The following is a 19,088-nucleotide window of genomic DNA, read 5'->3' on the forward strand; positions in this document are numbered from 1 at the left end:
ATATTTATTTTGTAATATCTCGATCGTGTACCCGGTAGCAACATTTTCCAGATCTTCAACATAAGTTTCCGAATTTATATAATTTATGTTCATTGGCCATGGATATAATCTGCCAATTTTTCAAATCTTTCACATAAGCTTCCGAATTAATGTTCGTTGGCCATGGATAGCTTCATAATCGGCCAATTTTTCAAATCTTTCACATAAGCGTCCGAATTAATTTTTCAGATCTTTCACATAAGCTTCCGAATTAACTGAGTATGAAGACGGCGATGAGGTTGTCGTGTATGTGTCAAATGAAGAGATTTGTCATGCGAAGTTGATGCAAGAGGTGCATGATCAATTAAACGAAAATGAACGATCCACTTATATGCTTTTCTACATATCGACCACGGACGAAGGGCGAAAAATAAAAGTGGCTTTGAAGGCCGATTTAGATTTGAACCGACTGATTTTCGAGCAGAAGAAATATCCTGTTGTTTACGTGATCGAGAAGGGCAAACAATCTACGGCTCCGGTTCCTCAAAATCAGGAGCGGGTATATTATGAGGGACAACGTTCTACTGTGTTTCCTATCGAGACAGACGTTGGAAGAAGTAGGGACGATTCATCGTCGCAGGAGGAGGAAGACGAGTCCGAGTCTTCGGATGAGGAAGAAGAGGCGATACTACGCAGAGAGATATTGGATTCAGTGTCGACTGAACAAGAAGCGTGGAGACAGACAGGGCCTCAGAATTTCACATCGGATTATCAGCCCGATATCGAGCCTCGTGGCGGAGTTCAACAGCTTGAGGCACGTGACTGGGGGTTTCAGTCCTCGATTTTGACGATGCGTCGGCATTAGGTTGGGAGGATTCTAACGTATTGGAGAGCGGGATATTATCAGTGGGGGCGCTCTATTTCGATCGAAGGATAATTTAGCGATCGCTGTTGGCCTGTATCATATGGAGAATCACGTGGAGTACGCCGTGGATCGTTCCAGTACGACCCGTTTGTGGTTTATTTGCAAGCATGACAACGATTGTCCGTTCATGCTGCGAGCCGTTCAGAGTGCATCGATCTGGAGAGTGATCAAGGTGGTGATGGATCATACCTGCCACACGGATTTGAATCGCATTGCCCCGAGACAGATTCCGGCGAGGGTTGTTGGAAGATATTTTGCACGGAAATTGGTAGGCAAGGGCGTCGTTTTGAAGCCGAAGGAAGATATTTTGCACGGAAACATGGAGATCAGCTTTTCTGGCACCACCCACTCCTCGTATGCATGTCGCTCCCGTATGTCGTTCCAATCTGGCAAATTCGGATGCAACGAAGCGAACTCTCTGACGAGGGTCTCCTACAATCACAAAAAAAATCATGATTAAATTATAGGTAGTTTTATATACATGAACACAAATTATTCTACCAAAAACTTACATAAAATTCCAGAAAAGCTATCGGCGTTCTAGCCCGTGTCACACCTGCAGTGAGTTTCGTCTGCCCCCGAGCTATCCACTCCTGATTGATTCTAAGCCGTCGAAGAGCCTTCAGATTCCAGAGGTCTAAGATCTGCTTAAAAAAATCATGATTAATTATCGACAACGCAAATCTTAAGAAACACAATAATATCAAATTATTATACCTCCCCGTCGAACTCCTCGCGAGGATCCATAATCCGGTGGAATAGCTCCTGGGTCATCACAAAACGCGTCTCGAGCACTGTAACAAAAGTACCCGGCGGCGCTGTCATAAACTCTCTGAAGCCCCGCTTCTTCGCATTCATCACCCCCTTACCATACGGCAAGGCCGGGTCAATGACATACGGACTCTGCACTGCAGCAGACGGCCTAAGCAAGCGGTGAGGCCTCTCTCTAGCATCCGTCTCCTCCTCTAATGAAGTCCAGGTAAAATTCACATCATCATCTACATCCCTCGGCTTAGGCACAGGGGTCTCTGGACTATGATACCCAGCCGATGTCTCTGGGCGATCACTGTGACGTGAGGCGGATCGCCTCAAAGATGTCTGCCTCTCACCATGATGTGAGGCTGATCGCCTCAAAGATGTCTCCCTCTCACTGTGACGTGAGGCAGATCGCCGCTGACTCGCATGGGGTGGATCCTCTCCATGCTTTGATCGTCTCTGACTGCCACGAGGCGGATCCTCTCCATGCTGTGATCGACTATGACTCTGATGTTGCCGATCAGGCTCTCCAACTGAGTGCATATGGCTCACATGAGGCGGATCCTCACGAAATGATCGCCTATGACTAGAAATGTGAGATGTAGACCGTCTGTGACCGGGTCTCGGCTGGTCGAACTCCTCACTCCCGTGTCTATGACGACTGGCATAGCTGGATGATGATCTATGCCTCCTCGAAGAAGAGCGTCTCCCAAAGATGTCCTTCACAGCGGCTATGACCTTCTTCGTAATTTTGGCGACCAGTCCATGCTCAGAGTCGTCATCTACAAGCTCGCGCCACATCTCAGGGATCACCGGATATGCTCCTGTGTGAAACGGGCAAGTAGGTCATCATCACGTCGCCTCCAATAATCCTCATCTCGATCTGCCCGAGGCTCCCTATCATCAAACTCCTCTGACCTGCGCCGCTTCGACGGGCTGCCAGCCGGATGAACATACATCTGTCTATGTCACTCGACATGGACAGGCTGCTTTTCACGAGCCTTCTCTGCTCGTGAGCTACTCCTCGGCACAGGGGGAGGCCTAACAAGAGGAGGAGGTTCCGGTACAAGTGGATCTGTCAAGCCAGCATATCTCCCCTGAGGCTGAAATCGTACAGCAAATGGGTCGGGACATCTCAGGGTATGCAAATACCATGAATTATTCTCGTCCTCGACCGGTTCGAGTGTCCGGTGATAAACATCCTGCACAAAGATGAATCGATCATTTTTCATTATTCGTTAATCATAACATAATAAAAGGATTGAAACTGTAAAAAACAACAATAATTACCTCATCAACATCGAAAAAATGGGCGAAGTCAGAAGCCGACTTCCAAGTCGTCCAGTTGATCAATCGTGGCATCTGGAAGCCCGAGTCTAGAGCCCCACACGCGCGGCCCAACCTCGGAACGACCTCATACGACCAAATCTGTAATGCCCATATGGGCCCATAGAAGTGGTACGTCCTCCTATTCCCGGTAATCTCCGAGGGATGCTTCTTCAACACACTCATCCCATGGCACAAAATCTGGAATGAGTAAGAGCCCCACGGGAAGTCGATCCATGCCTGATCCTCCTTGACCAGTGCCCACACCCAATCGTGCACGTGTTTATAATCTCGACAGAAGATGAGATCATACGCCACGAGAATATTGGCCACCCTCAAATAATCCTCGGCACTATTGCCCAAATTGCGGTTAACGAACCGCTTGCGCAGATCCTTCACTTCCACCTTCTTGCCTCTAAAAACTCAATGCCATAGACTCTGCTTCCCAACACGGTGATCCACATTAGGATCAAAACCCTGCGGGGATGGCCCGAAGCATAACCCCGTCACCACACAATACTCCAATGCGCCGAATCGAGTGTCGTGTCCACCAACGTGGAACCACTTCTCCCACGGACCGAATTCTTGGTCATACAACTCCCATGCAAGAAGATGGTGCAGTGCGGCATTCGCACTATCTTGCCTCTTCAACTTAAGTAACCGCCCAAACGGACCTCCCTTAAATTCTTCAAAACATCGGTAATGCGTCAGACAGGTCTCCACTTCCTTCAATGTTTTGTCCCTGATGTAGTGATTGATTCGTCCGGCATAACCTTGCATGTGCGGACGTAACCAAACATGTCTCGGAGGCTGCAATTAATTCAAAATGATGATTAGTATAAAAAAAATATCAACCGTGTACGATTCTAGACCAACCGTGTACAACCGTGTACGGTTGTACACGGTTAAATCGTGTACGAAAAATACCTCTATACGTCTAAAATACACAATTGGGGCATATTACATAATTTAAAATCAACCGTGTATGATTCTAGAGCAACCGTGTACAACCGTGTACGGATGAACAAACCGTGTACGATTGTACACGGTTGAATCGTGTACGAAAAATACCATTATACGTTAAAAATACACAATTATGACATATTACATCATTTAATCCTAACCGTGTCACATAATTGTCTAACCGTGTACAATCGTACACGGTTTGTTCATTCGTACACGGTTCTTCAGTACACGGTTGTACACGGTTAGACAATTATGTGACACGGTTGCTCTAGAATCGTACACGGTTGATTTTAAATTATGTAATATGCCCTAATTGTGTATTTTAGACGTATAGAGGTATTTTTCGTACACGATTTAACCGTGTACAACCGTACAGGGTTTGTTCATCTGTACACGGTTATACACGGTTGATCTAGAATCGTACACGATTGATATTTTTTTATACTAATCATCATTTTGAATTAATTGCAGCCTCCGAGACATGTTTGGTTACGTCCGCACATGCAAGGTTATGCCGGACGAATCAATCACTACATCAGGGACAAAACATTAAAGAAAGTGGAGACCTATCTGACGCATTACCGATGTTTTGAAGAATTTAAGGGAGGTCCATTTGGGCGGTTACTTAAGTTGAAGAGGCAGGATAGTGCGAATGCCGCACTGCACCATCTTCTTGCACAGAAGTTGTATGACCAAGAATTCGGTCCGTGGGATAAGTGGTTCCACGTTGGTGGACACGACACTCGATTCGGCGCATTGGAGTATTGTCTGGTGACGGGGTTGTGCTTCGGGTCATTCCCGCAGGATTTTGATCCTAATGTGGATCACCGTGTTGGGAAACAGAGTCTATGGCATCGAGTTTTTAGAGGCAAGAGGGTGGAAGTGAAGGATCTGCGCAAGCGGTTCGTTAACCGCAATTTGGGCAATAGTACCGAGGATTATTTGAGGGTGGCCAATATTCTCGTGGCGTATGATCTCATCTTCTGTCGAGATTATAAACACGTGCACGATTGGGTGTGGGCACTGGTCGAGGAGGATCAGGCATGGATCGACTTCCCGTAGGGCTCTTACTCATTCGAGATTTTGTGCCATAGGATGAGTGTTTTGAAGAAGCATCCCTCGGAGATTACCGGGAATAGGAGGACGTACCACTTCTATGGACCCATATGGGCATTACAGATTTGGTCGTATGAGGCCGCGCGTGTGGGGCTCTAGACTCGGGCTTCCAGATGCCACGATTGATCAACTGGACGACTTGGAAGTCAGCTTCTGACTTCGCCCATTTTTTCGATGTTGATGAGGTAATTATTGTTGTTTTTTTACAGTTTCAATCCTTTTATTATGTTATGATTAACGAATAATGAAAAATGATCGATTCATCTTTGTGCAGGATGTTTATCACCGGACACTCGAACCGGTCGAGGACGAGAATGATTCATGGTATTTGCAGACCCTGAGATGTCCCGACCCATTTGCTGTACGATTTCAACCTCAGGGGAGATATGCCGGCTTGACAGAGCCACTTATACCGGAACCTCCTCCTCCTGTTAGGCCTCCCCCTGTGCCGATGAGGAGCTCACTAGCAGAGAAGGCTCGTGAGAAGCAGCCTGTCCATGTCGAGCGACATAGACAGACTTATGTTGATCCGGCTGGCAGCCCGTCGAAGCGACGCAAGTCAGAGGAGTTTGATAATAGGGAGCCTCGGGCAGATCGAGATGAGGATTATTGGAGGCGACGTGATGATGACATGATTGCCCGTTTCACACATAAGCATATCCGGACCGCGATCCCTGAGATGCGGCGCGAGCTTGTAGATGACGACTCTGAGCATGGACTGGTCGCCAAAATTACGAAGAAGGTCATAGCCGCTGTGAAGGACATCTTTGGGAGACGCTCTTCTTCGAGGAGGCATAGATCATCATCCAGCCATGACAGTCGTTATAGACACGGGAGTGAGGAGTTCGACCAACCGAGACCCAGTCACAGACGGTCTACATCTCACATTCCTAGTCCTAGGCGATCATTTCGTGAGGATCCGCATCATGTGAGCCATAGGCACTCAGTTGGAGAGCCTGATCGGCAGCATCGGAGTCATAGTCGATCACAGCATGGAGAGGATCCGCCTCGTGGCAGTCAGAGACGATCAGAGCATGGAGATGATCCACCCCATGCGAGTCAGCGACGATTTGCCTCATGCCACAGTGAGAGGGAGGCATTTTTGAGGCGATCAGCCTCACATCATGGTGAGAAGCAGACATCTTTGAGGTGATCTGCCTCATGTCACAGTGATCGCCCAGAGACACCGGCTGGGTATCATAGTCCAGAGACCCCTGCGCCTAAGTCGGGGGATGTAGATGATGATGTGAATTTTACCTGGACTTCATCAGAGGAGGAGGCGGATGCTAGAGAGAGGCCTCACCGCTTGCTTAGGCCGTCTGCTGCAGTGCAGAGTCCGTATGTCATTGACCCGGCCTTGCCGTATGGTAAGGGGGTGATGAAAGCGAAGAAACAAGGCTTCAAGGAGTTTATGACAGCGCCGCCAGGTACTTTTGTTACAGTGCTCGAGACGAGCTTTGTGATGACCCAGGAGCTATTCCACCGGATTATGGATCCTCGCGAGGAGTTCGACGGGGAGGTATAATAATTTGATATTATTGTGTTTCTTAAGATTTGCGTTGTCGATAATTAATCATGATTTTTTTAAGCAGATCTTAGACCTCTGGAATCTGAAGGCTCTTCGACGGCTTAGAATCAATCAGGAGTGGATAGCTCGGGGGCAGACGAAACTCACTGCAGGTGTGACACGGGCTAGAACGCCGGTAGCTTTTCTGGAATTTTATGTAAGTTTTTGGTAGAATAATTTGTGTTTATGTATATAAAACTACCTATAAATTAATCATGATTTTTTTTGTGATTGTAGGAGACCCTCGTCAGAGAGTTCGCTTCGTTGCATCCGAATTTGCCAGATTGGAACGACATACGGGAGCGACATGCATACGAGGAGTGGGTGGTGCCAGAAAAGCTGATCTCCATGTTTCCGTGCAAAATATCTTCCTTCGGCTTCAAAACGACGCCCTTGCCTACCAATTTCCGTGCAAAATATCTTCCAACAACCCTCGCCGGAATCTGTCTCGGGGCAATGCGATTCAAATCCGTGTGGCAGGTATGATCCATCACCACCTTGATCACTCTCCAGATCGATGCACTCTAAACGGCTCGCAGCATGAACGGACAATCGTTGTCATGCTTGCAAACAAACCACAAACGGGTCGTACTGGAACGATCCACGGCGTACTCCACGTGATTCTCCATATGATACAGGCCAACAGTGATCGCCAAATTATCCTTCGACCGAAATAGAGCCCCCACTGATAATATCCCGCTCTCCAATACGTTAGAATCCTCCCAACCTAATGCCGACGCATCGTCAAAATCGAGGACTGAAACCCCCAGTCACGTGCCTCAAGCTGTTGAACTCCGCCACGAGGCTCGATACCGCGCTGATAATCCGATGTGAAATTCTGAGGCCTTGTCTGTCTCCACGCTTCCTGTTCAGTCGACACTGAATCCAATATCTCTCTGCGTAGTATCGCCTCTTCTTCCTCATCCGAAGACTCGGACTCGTCTTCCTCCTCCTGCGACGATGAATCGTCCCTACTTCTTCCAACGTCTGTCTCGATAGGAAACACAGTAGAACGTTGCCCCTCATAATATACCCGCTCCTGATTCTGAGGACTTGGAGCCGCAGATTGTTTGCCCTTCTCGATCACGTAAACAACTGGATATTTCTCATGCTCGGAAATCAGCCGGTTCAAATCTGAATCGGCCTTCAAAGCTACTTTTATTTTTCCCTTCGTCCGTGGTCGATATGTAGAAAAGCATATAAGTGGATCGTCCATCCTCGTTTAATTGATCGTGCACCTCTTGCATCAACTTCGCATGACAAAGCTCTTCCTTAGACACATACACGACAACCTCATCACCGCCTTCATACTCGGTTAATTTCCACTGACCACTGTGCCGTATAACGATTGCTTAAAACGACATCTGCTTCAAAACGACAAAAATACAACATTTAAATACACAAATAGGAAATCGTGTACCCTAATACATGAACTGAATATACAAACATGCTAAAAATAAAATCAAAATCATATTCAACCCAACCGTGTACAGCAAAATCGACCTCCGTGTACAACCGTGTACGGGGAAACCCTAACCGTGTACGGCAAAACACTAAGGGTGCAAAAATAAGGTAATTTACGTAGAGAGTGTTTTTTGAGGCCGTTTTTTAGTCCAAAACATGTAATAAGTCATATATATAACATAATTATCGAAATAAACAACAAAAAATCACTAAAAATCAAACCGTGTACAACCGTGTACTCAAGAACATTAACCGTGTACAGTCGAAATTTTAAAAAAAAATTATTTGACATACCTTATGTAATATAAGCCTTTAGATGATTTTTTTTTGAAATTATGAGCAACCGTGTACGAGGCGTGTATGTGTATTGAGAGGATTTTCTTCTTCTTTCTTGTTCAAATGTCTGATGAATGAACATTTGGTTGATATCCTTCATTAACTACTCACCAACAACCGTGTACGGAGCATTTAATTTCGTGAATTTAAGGTTGTTTCCTTAACAAGTTGTGTATGACTTTGAGTTGGTATAAATGCACCCAACAACCATAAGATATGGTTTTAATACCCACATAAAATCACGCCATAAACCCATATAATAACCCACATAAAATTTTAAAAATCACGCCTCATTTTAACGCCTCAGTTGGATAATAGAATCAAATTAAACCACATAAAATAACGCCCATTTTAACGTGAATAGAGAGAGAATCAGATTTTTGTTTTATTTGCTTATTTTTAAATAAAAAATAAGTAATATGTCACTATCATTCACTTTATTGACTTGTACTTAAGTACTTTAGGTCAAAAGGTGCTACAAAACTTATTTTTTTATGACCCTTGATACTTAACTTATTTATTTTATCACAAATGCTACTACTATGTATTGTCACTTTTAACAACACAAAACACATAAATTCAAATTTTGACAAATATAAGGCACGGTTACTTACCGGATTCGGCGTCGGGTATTGTTCCCTCCTCCTTGATGTACTCGGGCGACTTCCTCGTTGTATATGTTGTGCCTCTTCCCCCTCATAATCGGATTGAGTATCACTATCGCTCATGGTGTATGGAGTGCACGGTTCTTCTCTTTTTTCAATGGTGTATGGAGTACACGGTTCTTAACTTGTTTGTATGGAAAGATGCACGAATTGAAGAGAAGAAGGATGGTATAATTCGTGTATAATTAGGCGTGAATGATGGTATAATTCATGTATAATTCAAGAGAAGAAGGAAGGAGGCGTGAATGGTGAAGAATTATTTGAGAATGAGGCTAGGAGTTTCATCAAAATGCAGAATAAATTATAAATAATGTTAGAAATCTATCAATTCTATAAAGCAATACATATTAGACACACCACATTCATCCTCAATCCTATGTGGCATCTTCTCCATTCACTATTCTTTGCTATCTTAATTCATTTATCCCACATTGAAAACATATCAAACTTTAGCAATTCATTACCTAAATAAAAGGTCATTCACATTCTTACATTAGTCATTCATTATTCCCACATTGATATTATATTTAACTTTATCATGGGAAAATTTGAATTACTACAAAATATAAATTTTTGTATCCACCAAGTGAATTAAAATTGTATGTTTGGTATATAACTATGACTTTCATTATAATACATCCATAACATAAAATTAAATATGAGAAAATAAATTAAATTCCTACAAGATATGAATATAATAGGCTTCAAATGAAACATTTAAAATCTATATAGTAAGAAAATAATTACAAAAATAGTAATAATGAAAATACGTCACAATTAAATTTATAATTTTTTATTTTTATTCATCAAGAAAATTAGGCCCCGCGTCAAAATTTTAGTAGACCTAATCATTTAGATATAACTTAATCAAAAGAACAATAACATTAAATTTCGATTTCACAAGAGAATATATTCATCCTCAATCATGGTTCAATCAATTAAGATGATGACTATTATTCTATAAAATTGAACTATGAAAATGTGTATGTAGTATTCTATAGTTCAATCATTTTGAAAACTTTCTAATCTCCTTTATTCTCATTTTTTTCGCAAGTCACATCTCTTATCCCACATTGGTTTTTTGATCAAACTCCATCTTAACTAAAGCCTATATAAATACTTGTGTGTAGTATCTCATCCTTTATATATTCTCTTGTGAAATGGAAGTTTAATCTTAGAGTTCTTTTGATTACGTTATCTAAATGATTATTTCTACTCAAAGTTTGACATGGGATCTAAATGACACATTTAAAATCTATATAGTAAGAAAATAATTACAAAAATATTAATAATGAAAATACGTCACAATTAAATTTATAATTTTTATTTTTATTCATCAAGAAAATTAGGCCCCGCGTCAAAAATTTAGTAGACCTAATCATTTAGATAAAACTTAATCAAAATAACAATAACATTAAACTTCGATTTCACAAGAGAATATATTCATCCTCAATCATGGTTCAATCAATTAAGATGATGACTATTATTCTATAAAATTGAACTATGAAAATGTGTATGTAGTATTCTATAGTTCAATCATTTTGAAAACTTTCTAATCTCCTTTATTCTCATTTTTTTCGCAAGTCACATCTCTTATCCCACATTGGTTTTTTGATCAAACTCCATCTTAACTAAAGCCTATATAAATACTTGTGTGTAGTATCTCATCCTTTATATATTCTCTTGTGAAATGGAAGTTTAATCTTATTGTTCTTTTGATTACGTTATCTAAATAGACGGGGTACCTATTTATTCGCAAGTTCATATTGACTACAACCTATATAATATTTGTATGTGGTATCTCATCTTTTATATATTTGCAATGCCAATTTAATTTCGTCAATTAACTTTCAGTTTGCCAAATAAATAGTTATATTCATATTAAAAATTAATTCAATTTATCTAATATTACTTTGGCTATAATTATATTTAATGAATAATGTGAGTTGATATATTAAAATAATGACGTAATACATTGCATTTTTCATATGTTATTTATATTTGTTAAATAGTTATATTTAAAAAAGATCAAATAATTTAGCTTTGTTATTTCCTATAATATTAAATCAACCAACTATAGCACAAATTATTATTATAGAATTTTTAAAAACTAAATATGCTACTTAGTTTGATTGGATTAATTAATAATCGGATTGAAAAATTCAATTATTTGATATATGTTTAAGGAAAATGTAGTTTGGCGTAGATGTGAAAACTCTAAATTTTTAGTTATCTAATTCAATTTTAAAAAATGACGAGTTTACAACAATATTAACATTGAGAAAGCTGAAAATTATAATTGTGCGTTAAACATAAGATGATTTTCTAATCACTAACATTTATATAAATAAACTAAAATATAGTAAATTTTGGCTTAATATATTTAAAACTAATTTATCTTGATATGTCTGCATAAGTTTTTTATTTATTCAACGTAGAAAATTGTCAATTGTACTAAATTAGTGATAATACAAATTGATTAATTTATTTATAAGCATTTTCGCTTGGTATATGTTTTTGTATAGCTCTAAACAAGATGATTCTTAAAATTCACTTTTGATCTTTCAGACTCCGGGTGAAAGATAATGTTAAAAAATCAGAGATGGTCTATCAAGCTCCATTTGAGATGTACTCAAAATTCAATTTTGGCTCCAAACAATATGATGCTCATAAGTTATAAGTGCTTTGTCAAACTCCAAAGGAGATGATGTTTATAACTAAATTTTGGTCCTTTAAGATTCAAATAAGATAATTCTTAGTACTCATCTGCGGTCCTTCAAGCTCCAAATGACTGATGCTTAGAACTCAGCTTCAATCTATCAAACTATGAACGAGATGATGCTTACAAGTCAATTATATAGTCTTTCAAGTTCTACACGAGATGATGCTTACAAGTCAGTTATAGTCTTACAAGTATTTTGGCTTCTAACAATATGATGTTCACAAATTAGATATATTTTGTCAAGTTCCAAACAAAATGATGTTCACAACTTAATTTCGGCCTTTGAAGCTTTAAATGAGATAATGGTTAGCACTCAGCTCCAGCCTTTCAAGCTCCAAGTGAGTAGTGCTTAGAACTAAGCCCTGTCTATCAAACTATAGACGAGATGATGTTCACAAATCAGTTATGGTCTTTCAAGTTCCACACAAGAAGATGCTCACAAGTTAGTTATAGTCTTTCAAGCTTCGCACGAGATGATGCTCACAAATCAGTTATGGTCTTATGAGCTCCAAATGAGATGTTGCTTACGAGTTAAGTTTTATCTTTTCAAGAATAAGATGAGATGATACCCATAAGCCAAATCTCATATAACAAGCTTCAAAAAAGATAATGATTAGAAGTTCAATGTACAAAGTTTAATGTGATATTTCAAGCTACAGATAAGATGATGTTCAAAAGTTTTGTAAGGTTCCGATGAGATGATATTCATATATAAGACATGGTCTTAAATTTTGTCTATCAATTTATAAAAATTACACTCCTGAAAATTAGTAATTTTTTTTATATATAATTAACAAAAAATACGATGTGTCAATTCTTCATCATATATTATGTCAAATAGACCTAAATCTTTTTCTTATTATTTTTTAAAATCGTCAAGCTTACATCAATTTTTATGAAATTTCATCAAATAATGTATAAAAAGACAATCTATTTTAACTCTCAATAAGAACTATAATTAGCCAAAAGGCTTGATCTATACTAGCAATTTATTTTGATAAAATAAAATTAAAATTTTAAATAATTTATATAAAAATTATTTATATGTTGTAATAAAAAAAATGTACAATAATAATTACAACATAAAGTGGCTCCCCGTCGAATTTCGACGGGTTACACACTAGTTTGTATAATATTAAGAATGTAAGTTTATGTTATTTGGTGGTTAGGAGTTAAATATTGTAAGCGACGGTAACATAGTGTTTAATGATGCTAACAAATTGTTTAGTGGTGATTTTTGAAGGGGTGATTCTATTCATAGCCTTATTTTTACTCTTTATAGCCCATTTTTTAAAATAAAAATAAAAATAATAATAAATATACTATTTTATCCCTAACATCCAAATTATATTTCTAATAAATCCTAGAGTTTAACATAGCTGCAAATAGAAATTTTCAGCAGTTTCTTGGAGATTCTAATGGATGGGTTCCACAAATGAATTTTTTTTATCGCTTGAAAATTCAGAGTAACCCCATCAATTATCATATGTTTAAAGTATAAGAATAAACTTTAGTCTAGTGGATAAGTTGTTTTGTTTATTTTCTAGAGACTAAGGTTCAAATCTTCTATCTAGTAAATTATTTGAGTTTTAATTTTTTAAATGGGTATTTCGAATACCCAAATAACCGAATCGGGTAACCGAAGCGGTTATTGGATAACCGAACACCTAAAACGGTTCGGGAACAGTTAGTGAAATATGGCAATTTTGGGTTCGGGTAACCAAAAATTCGAGTATGGGTAACCGAACCCGAACCGATCGACAGCCCTAGTTGTGGGAACGAGTATTTACGTAAAATTATTAAACTTTCTATCATGACTTTGCTGGGGTGCTTGATTTATTTATTCTCGCCTGTGCTCGGATATAGGATTTTCATTTATTTTTTTGTTGTGATTTGACATACAATAGTATTATTTAAAATTTTTATTTTATCTCTAATTATATTTATGAATTGATGATTTGATTTGATGTTAGTAGATTTAATTTTTTTTTTCATTTTTTACTCATTTTAATAGCAAAAAAATCAAAATTTAAGAAAAAAAATTATTGGGTGGGTTTGGCCTTACCACCTGATGGTCTGATAGAAGTTGGGTTGGGCTTGCTATTTTGAGGCCCGATCATATTTTGGACCGGACCGGGTCAAAAGCCCAGAGGATTGGACTGGGCTGGCCCGACCCGGCCCATTTGATAGCTCTATCGGTGGGTGGGCAAGGGGCGGGGATCGGGGAAATTATAATAGGGTTACAAAGAATCGGTGGGTCATCACTGCCAGCTATTTTTTTTTTCTTGTCATGTTGGCGTTTGGCCGAAACATGTTAAATATTGGTAGTCAAATAATTTTTACGGATCATAAATAAAAAAGAAAAGTTAAATTGTGAATACTATTTTGAAATTATCCTTAAGATGAAATATTTGAAAAAAAAAACACTGAAATAATGGGTCAGAAAAATGATATTTAGCCAAATCGAAATTAGAAATAGGTTTGTGATTTATGTCTTTTCTTGTCACTACAATCTGTCTGCCTTTTTCACTCTCTCTCGCTCGCTCTCTCTCTCTGCCGTCCGCTGGTCGCCTGCGGCCACGGCCTCGCTTCCTAGGACCTCTCCATCCAAGCGCTGCGACCTGCAAGAGCCAAGCAGGCAGCACAACAGCAGTGCGCCCCCAAGCCCTCGCCGGCTCGCCCCGTCCCATCTCCTTCGATCGACAGCCCACCGCCCTCACCTAGCCTTTCCCGGATCCGCTTCCTTCGGCCTCGATACCTCCGCCTGACGACTGCGTAGCAGCAGCAGTTTCCAATGCCCAAGTTCCCAACTAAAGGTAACGAGGCAGGCTGTTTGGGTGTTTTAAAGTTTGATTTTTTTTTATTTTTTTTTTCGTCTTACTGAAGAATACTTGAATATTTTGTAGATCTATGAAATAGTCGGACATTAGATAAATAAATTATGATTTTGGAAATTCTTCAATGTAATACTTTAGATCCACCACTATTTAAACTATTTACAGTAAAAATTACTCCCTCCGTCCACGAAAAAGTGCCCCATTTGGGTGCCGACACGGGTACTAAGAAAGCTGATAAAGTTGTTTTGAGTGGGGTAAAAATTACAATAGGGGTCGTTCTAATGACATTGATTAGTTTGTTAATATTTTCTTGTCTTTTAGTTGTTGAGAGTTTAAACAATCCTATTCTTTATTGAGTTCGATTTTAATGTTAAAGACTAGTATTTAATTTTTATGCCTATTTTAATGTTAAAGACTATTTAATTTTTATTTTATTGTATAATTGCTGAAATAAGATTTTATTAAAAAGAAAAGAAACAACAACGGAGAACCAAAAACCCTTGAAAGCACAAAGCTGCAGACTAAGGGCCGAGCCTCGTTAAAACCTCATAACAGCTGAGGAAAAAAGAGTAATCGTCAAGGACCAAGGTTGACAGAGCTGAGTTAGGAGGTCTCAAGGATTCCGGCCGAACCATTACCCTTAGACCTCCCGGCTCACAACCGATCCAGAACCAAGAGAAAAAAACCAAAAAATCAAGCGAAACGAGTAAAGTAGGGAATAGCAACATCCTCCTTGACAAAATCATTTAAACCAGCAATGGCATGAGGCCAAAAACCCTCCTCCGAAGCTTGAGAAGCCAAAAAATCCGCCGATCTGTTGCCCTCACGAAAAATGTGAGAAATGCGCCACGTGAAAGTATGGAGTTTGGAGAGAGCAAGCTGCCACCGTGGTTTGAATCTCCAAGGAACCGTCTCAGAGAGCGACTGAAGAAGCTGAACCACGTAAGAAGAATCTGACTCAAACCAAACTCTCTCCCATTTGGCGCGATGTGCGGATTCAATCGCAATAATAATAGCTAAAAGCTCTGCTTCGAACGCAACCCCCTGGCCGCCTGAAAAATGATAACAGCCAAGAACGTCGTTGAAGGCATTCCTAAAGACGCCCCCCCGCATGAATCCTCCCTTCACGGACCGAGCCATCAGTATTAACTTTAATCCAAGACGGCGGGGGAAGTTGCCAAGCAACGTAAATAAAGGAGAAAGGCTTCCTGGGTTGTCCAGCGATGGAAAGATTCTTAAGAATGAGAAGATCAGTAACAGAGTTGGCCATAGTGCCAAGGACGAAATTGTTGGCAGCTTCACAAAGAAAAACCCGGACCTGCTTGAGAATTAGGTGGCGCGAAGGTGCTAAATTCTTGTGTATGACGTTGTTGCGGTGAGACCAGAGACTCCAGAGGAGAGAGACCACCCCAACTTTCCACAAATTGCCAACTTGTTTGCTGTAATTCTGGTGGATAGAGAAGCGAATCATGCTGCCCACGTCCAACGGCAAAGTTTGCTCAATCAAAAACCAACGGAAGACATGCGCCCAAATAGAAGCCGAGAAGGAGCAGTTCAACAGAACGTGATCCATCGTCTCTTCTGCTGCCGAGCATAAAGGGCAGCGGTTAGACCCCTGAAAACCAAGGATGCGATTCATATCAAAGGTAGGGAGCTTGCCAACAATAGTGCGCCAGACAAAGAGAGATCGTCGAGCGGGGATAAAAGGGGCCCTATTTTATTGTATAATTGTAAAGAAATCAATTGTAGTTGGCACTAATATATAAAAATAAAATTAAATTTACTTTAATTTGTCAAAATATAAATATAAAAATTATTATCCACACATACATTATGTGTGGTTTAAAAAAATTAATAGAGGTGCACACCAAATATAAAAATAAACTTCATTAAATAAAATAAAACTTAAAAAATAATTACCGTCCTATAATAAATGTTACAAATAAATTTTCTGCTACACATTTTAAATGTCAATAACTAATTGAAAGTTTCAAATTGTTTCACCTACACATTTTTCTAAATATGTGTGGGTAATTATGTGTGGGTAAAACATCAATTAAGATTTGCATAAATAATTAACTAAAGCCAAAATATAAATGTAGTTAAAAATATTTTTCCACGTTTCTTACATGTCAAGAATAAATAATGAAAAAAATTCATTACCCACACATAGATAATTTAGAATTATGTGTGGTTAGTAACGTTTATTAGTTTGCCACGTTGGCGCAACAAATTTAAAAATAAATTTTATTGTACATAAATAAAACTTTAAAATAGCTGTGAAATAATAAATGTCACGAAAATGTTTTTGCCACACATTTTAAATGTCAATAACTAATGAAATTTTTTTGTGTGAATTACCTACACATTTTGAAATTATGTGTGGTCAAACTACCACACATTATTATGTGTGGGTAATTATGTATTGGTAAAAACTCAATTTCTTGTAGTGCGGAATTCACACGTGAAGTAGAGTTAATTTTAAGAACATATTTATTATTCCATTGAGCTAATCAACAAACACACATAGCCCAAAAGCCATTAAATCGGGCTGTAGATACAATTGGACATACAATTTGGAGGGTTTGTGTGTATTTCTTCCACTTGTTTGAGTTCAGAGAAAGAGTAATTTAATTTAAGGGGGAATGGGATCGATTAGGCGTGGGGGAGTTGGTTTCGTAGTTTTAATTAGTGAGTTAATTGTGTGGGTTAATTGCATAGATTAAATAAAAGTGTGGATTTATTAATGACATAAGTTGTAAATAAATTGAAAAGTAAAGGGTAGTATGAATGTACAAAAAGATAAACAAAGCACTTTTTCGTGGAAAAAAAAGGGGGTAAGTAGGGCACTTTTTCGTGGACAGATAGAGTAGTTTTATTTCTTTATTATGTGTCAGAAGCTTTAGCTGGAGGTGCATACAGCAAAATAGTTTATTTTTTTCGTGCAGAATCTGTATAAATGAACTAGTATTTGGCCAACAAATTCGAATTTCTTTAATTCATGGATAATCTTAAGAAATATGGAATCATGTCACAGCCCGATTCAAACTACATATATTTAAGCCGGGAAATAGTGACTGGGAAAAAGGAGTAAGAAAACGGAAAAGAAAACTAATTTAAAACAAAACAATCTTAACCCGTGCAATCATAATTTATAGTAATATTCAGTACTGACAAGCAATTTCTATTAAAAGTTAACAAGTAAACAACTTACAATAACACAACAACCAGTCGACTAAGTAGAAAGCAAAATATTTCTCAAAATTCAACGTTTTTATCCTTATAACACATCAAGTGTTGCAGCGGGTCAAAATAATTGGATTGCATGTATGAAGACATGGAATCCTGAGCCTAACTTATTATAAATACAGTATAGGCTTTGTTCTGCGCACTTCCATCTGCTTCACAACTTAACCTGCATATTTAGAAAACATACACAGGGCTGAGTACCAAAAACACTCAATGGTCACATGCCGAAATAATTTGAAAGCTTGCTCTTATAGCTATATATTGAACTTGCCATTTATCATGCGATACACAAGAGTTTTCATTCTAAAAGCATCATGTGTTCGCTAAACTGTTGTTCTTTTTTACTAAGTAGTGACTGCAGTCCAAGTTCTCATGTATGCACCATATCTACAACCTCTGAAACCTTGTGTAGAGAAGTAGGCCTCATTCTCAACACAGTGACCGGCCAATCCGCTCGATGACACACAGTCACAACAGTGTATACACTACTAAACCCTTACTGACATCTCGCTTCTGCATAGGGTAACATAACAGTAGCTCATGTAGATGGTGACATACAAAAATTCAAATAACAGACAAGTCAATAACTTTATCAAATATATATAACTTTGGGTTTTAGAAAAGCCCACCTGACAACTACTTGAGAAGGTAGAAATTCTCACTCGTTCACTTTACCACTGGAACTTTCATAATAATGAGGTTCTCAAGTAAGATCGGATAAAAGAATAAGAAATAATTAAATAAAATTTACTAGTTGAAACTTTTATCTCTTGAAATCTTAGAAATTTATTTTATAATATAACCCAAAAGATGTGTTAAATAAAAAGCTAAAACATTTAGTCCAAAATAATTATGAAACCCATTTAATAATTAAACTGAGCCCAACTATCTTAAACAAATTGAAGCTTTACTATTTTAAATAAATTGAAGCCCAACTAATTAATTAAACAAGATGGAGCCCAATTAATAAATTAATTTGAAGCCCAACATGTCCAAGCCCATCATCCTTACTTACCCTAATATACATATATATATCACACTACACACGCACCAACTCACGCACACAACAGCAACACACACGCAGCAGCACACACGCACACGGTACACACGTGCACACACCCCTTTCTACCGGCTTCCCAGCGTCGCCCTCGAACGGCCGCGCCGTCGCCGGAGACGGGCT

At 38.9% G+C, this 19,088-nt stretch overlaps 2 protein-coding genes across 2 annotated transcripts; one reads left to right on the forward strand and one right to left on the reverse strand.

The window, feature by feature from the left end:
• Positions 1-912: 912 nt before the first annotated feature.
• On the reverse strand, positions 913-2,461 carry LOC131004968 (uncharacterized). Its single transcript, XM_057931737.1, has 3 exons — positions 1,622-2,461; positions 1,417-1,548; positions 913-1,336 (listed from the first exon to the last, which is right to left on the reverse strand). The coding sequence occupies exons 1-3, from the start codon at positions 2,459-2,461 to the stop codon at positions 1,088-1,090; spliced, it is 1,221 nt and encodes a 406-aa protein (XP_057787720.1). The 3' UTR covers positions 913-1,087.
• A 2,691-nt stretch (positions 2,462-5,152) lies between these two features.
• Positions 5,153-8,648, forward strand: LOC131004983 (uncharacterized). The gene is made up of 4 exons (XM_057931761.1): positions 5,153-5,253; positions 5,343-6,587; positions 6,661-6,792; positions 6,873-8,648. Exons 1-2 carry the CDS (start codon positions 5,182-5,184, stop codon positions 6,219-6,221), a joined length of 951 nt encoding a protein of 316 aa, XP_057787744.1. The 5' UTR covers positions 5,153-5,181; the 3' UTR covers positions 6,222-6,587; positions 6,661-6,792; positions 6,873-8,648.
• The last annotated feature ends 10,440 nt before the right edge of the window (positions 8,649-19,088 follow it).

Source organism: Salvia miltiorrhiza, unplaced genomic scaffold (assembly GCF_028751815.1).
Source record: "Salvia miltiorrhiza cultivar Shanhuang (shh) unplaced genomic scaffold, IMPLAD_Smil_shh original_scaffold_478, whole genome shotgun sequence".
Taxonomy (NCBI): Eukaryota; Viridiplantae; Streptophyta; class Magnoliopsida; order Lamiales; family Lamiaceae; genus Salvia; species Salvia miltiorrhiza.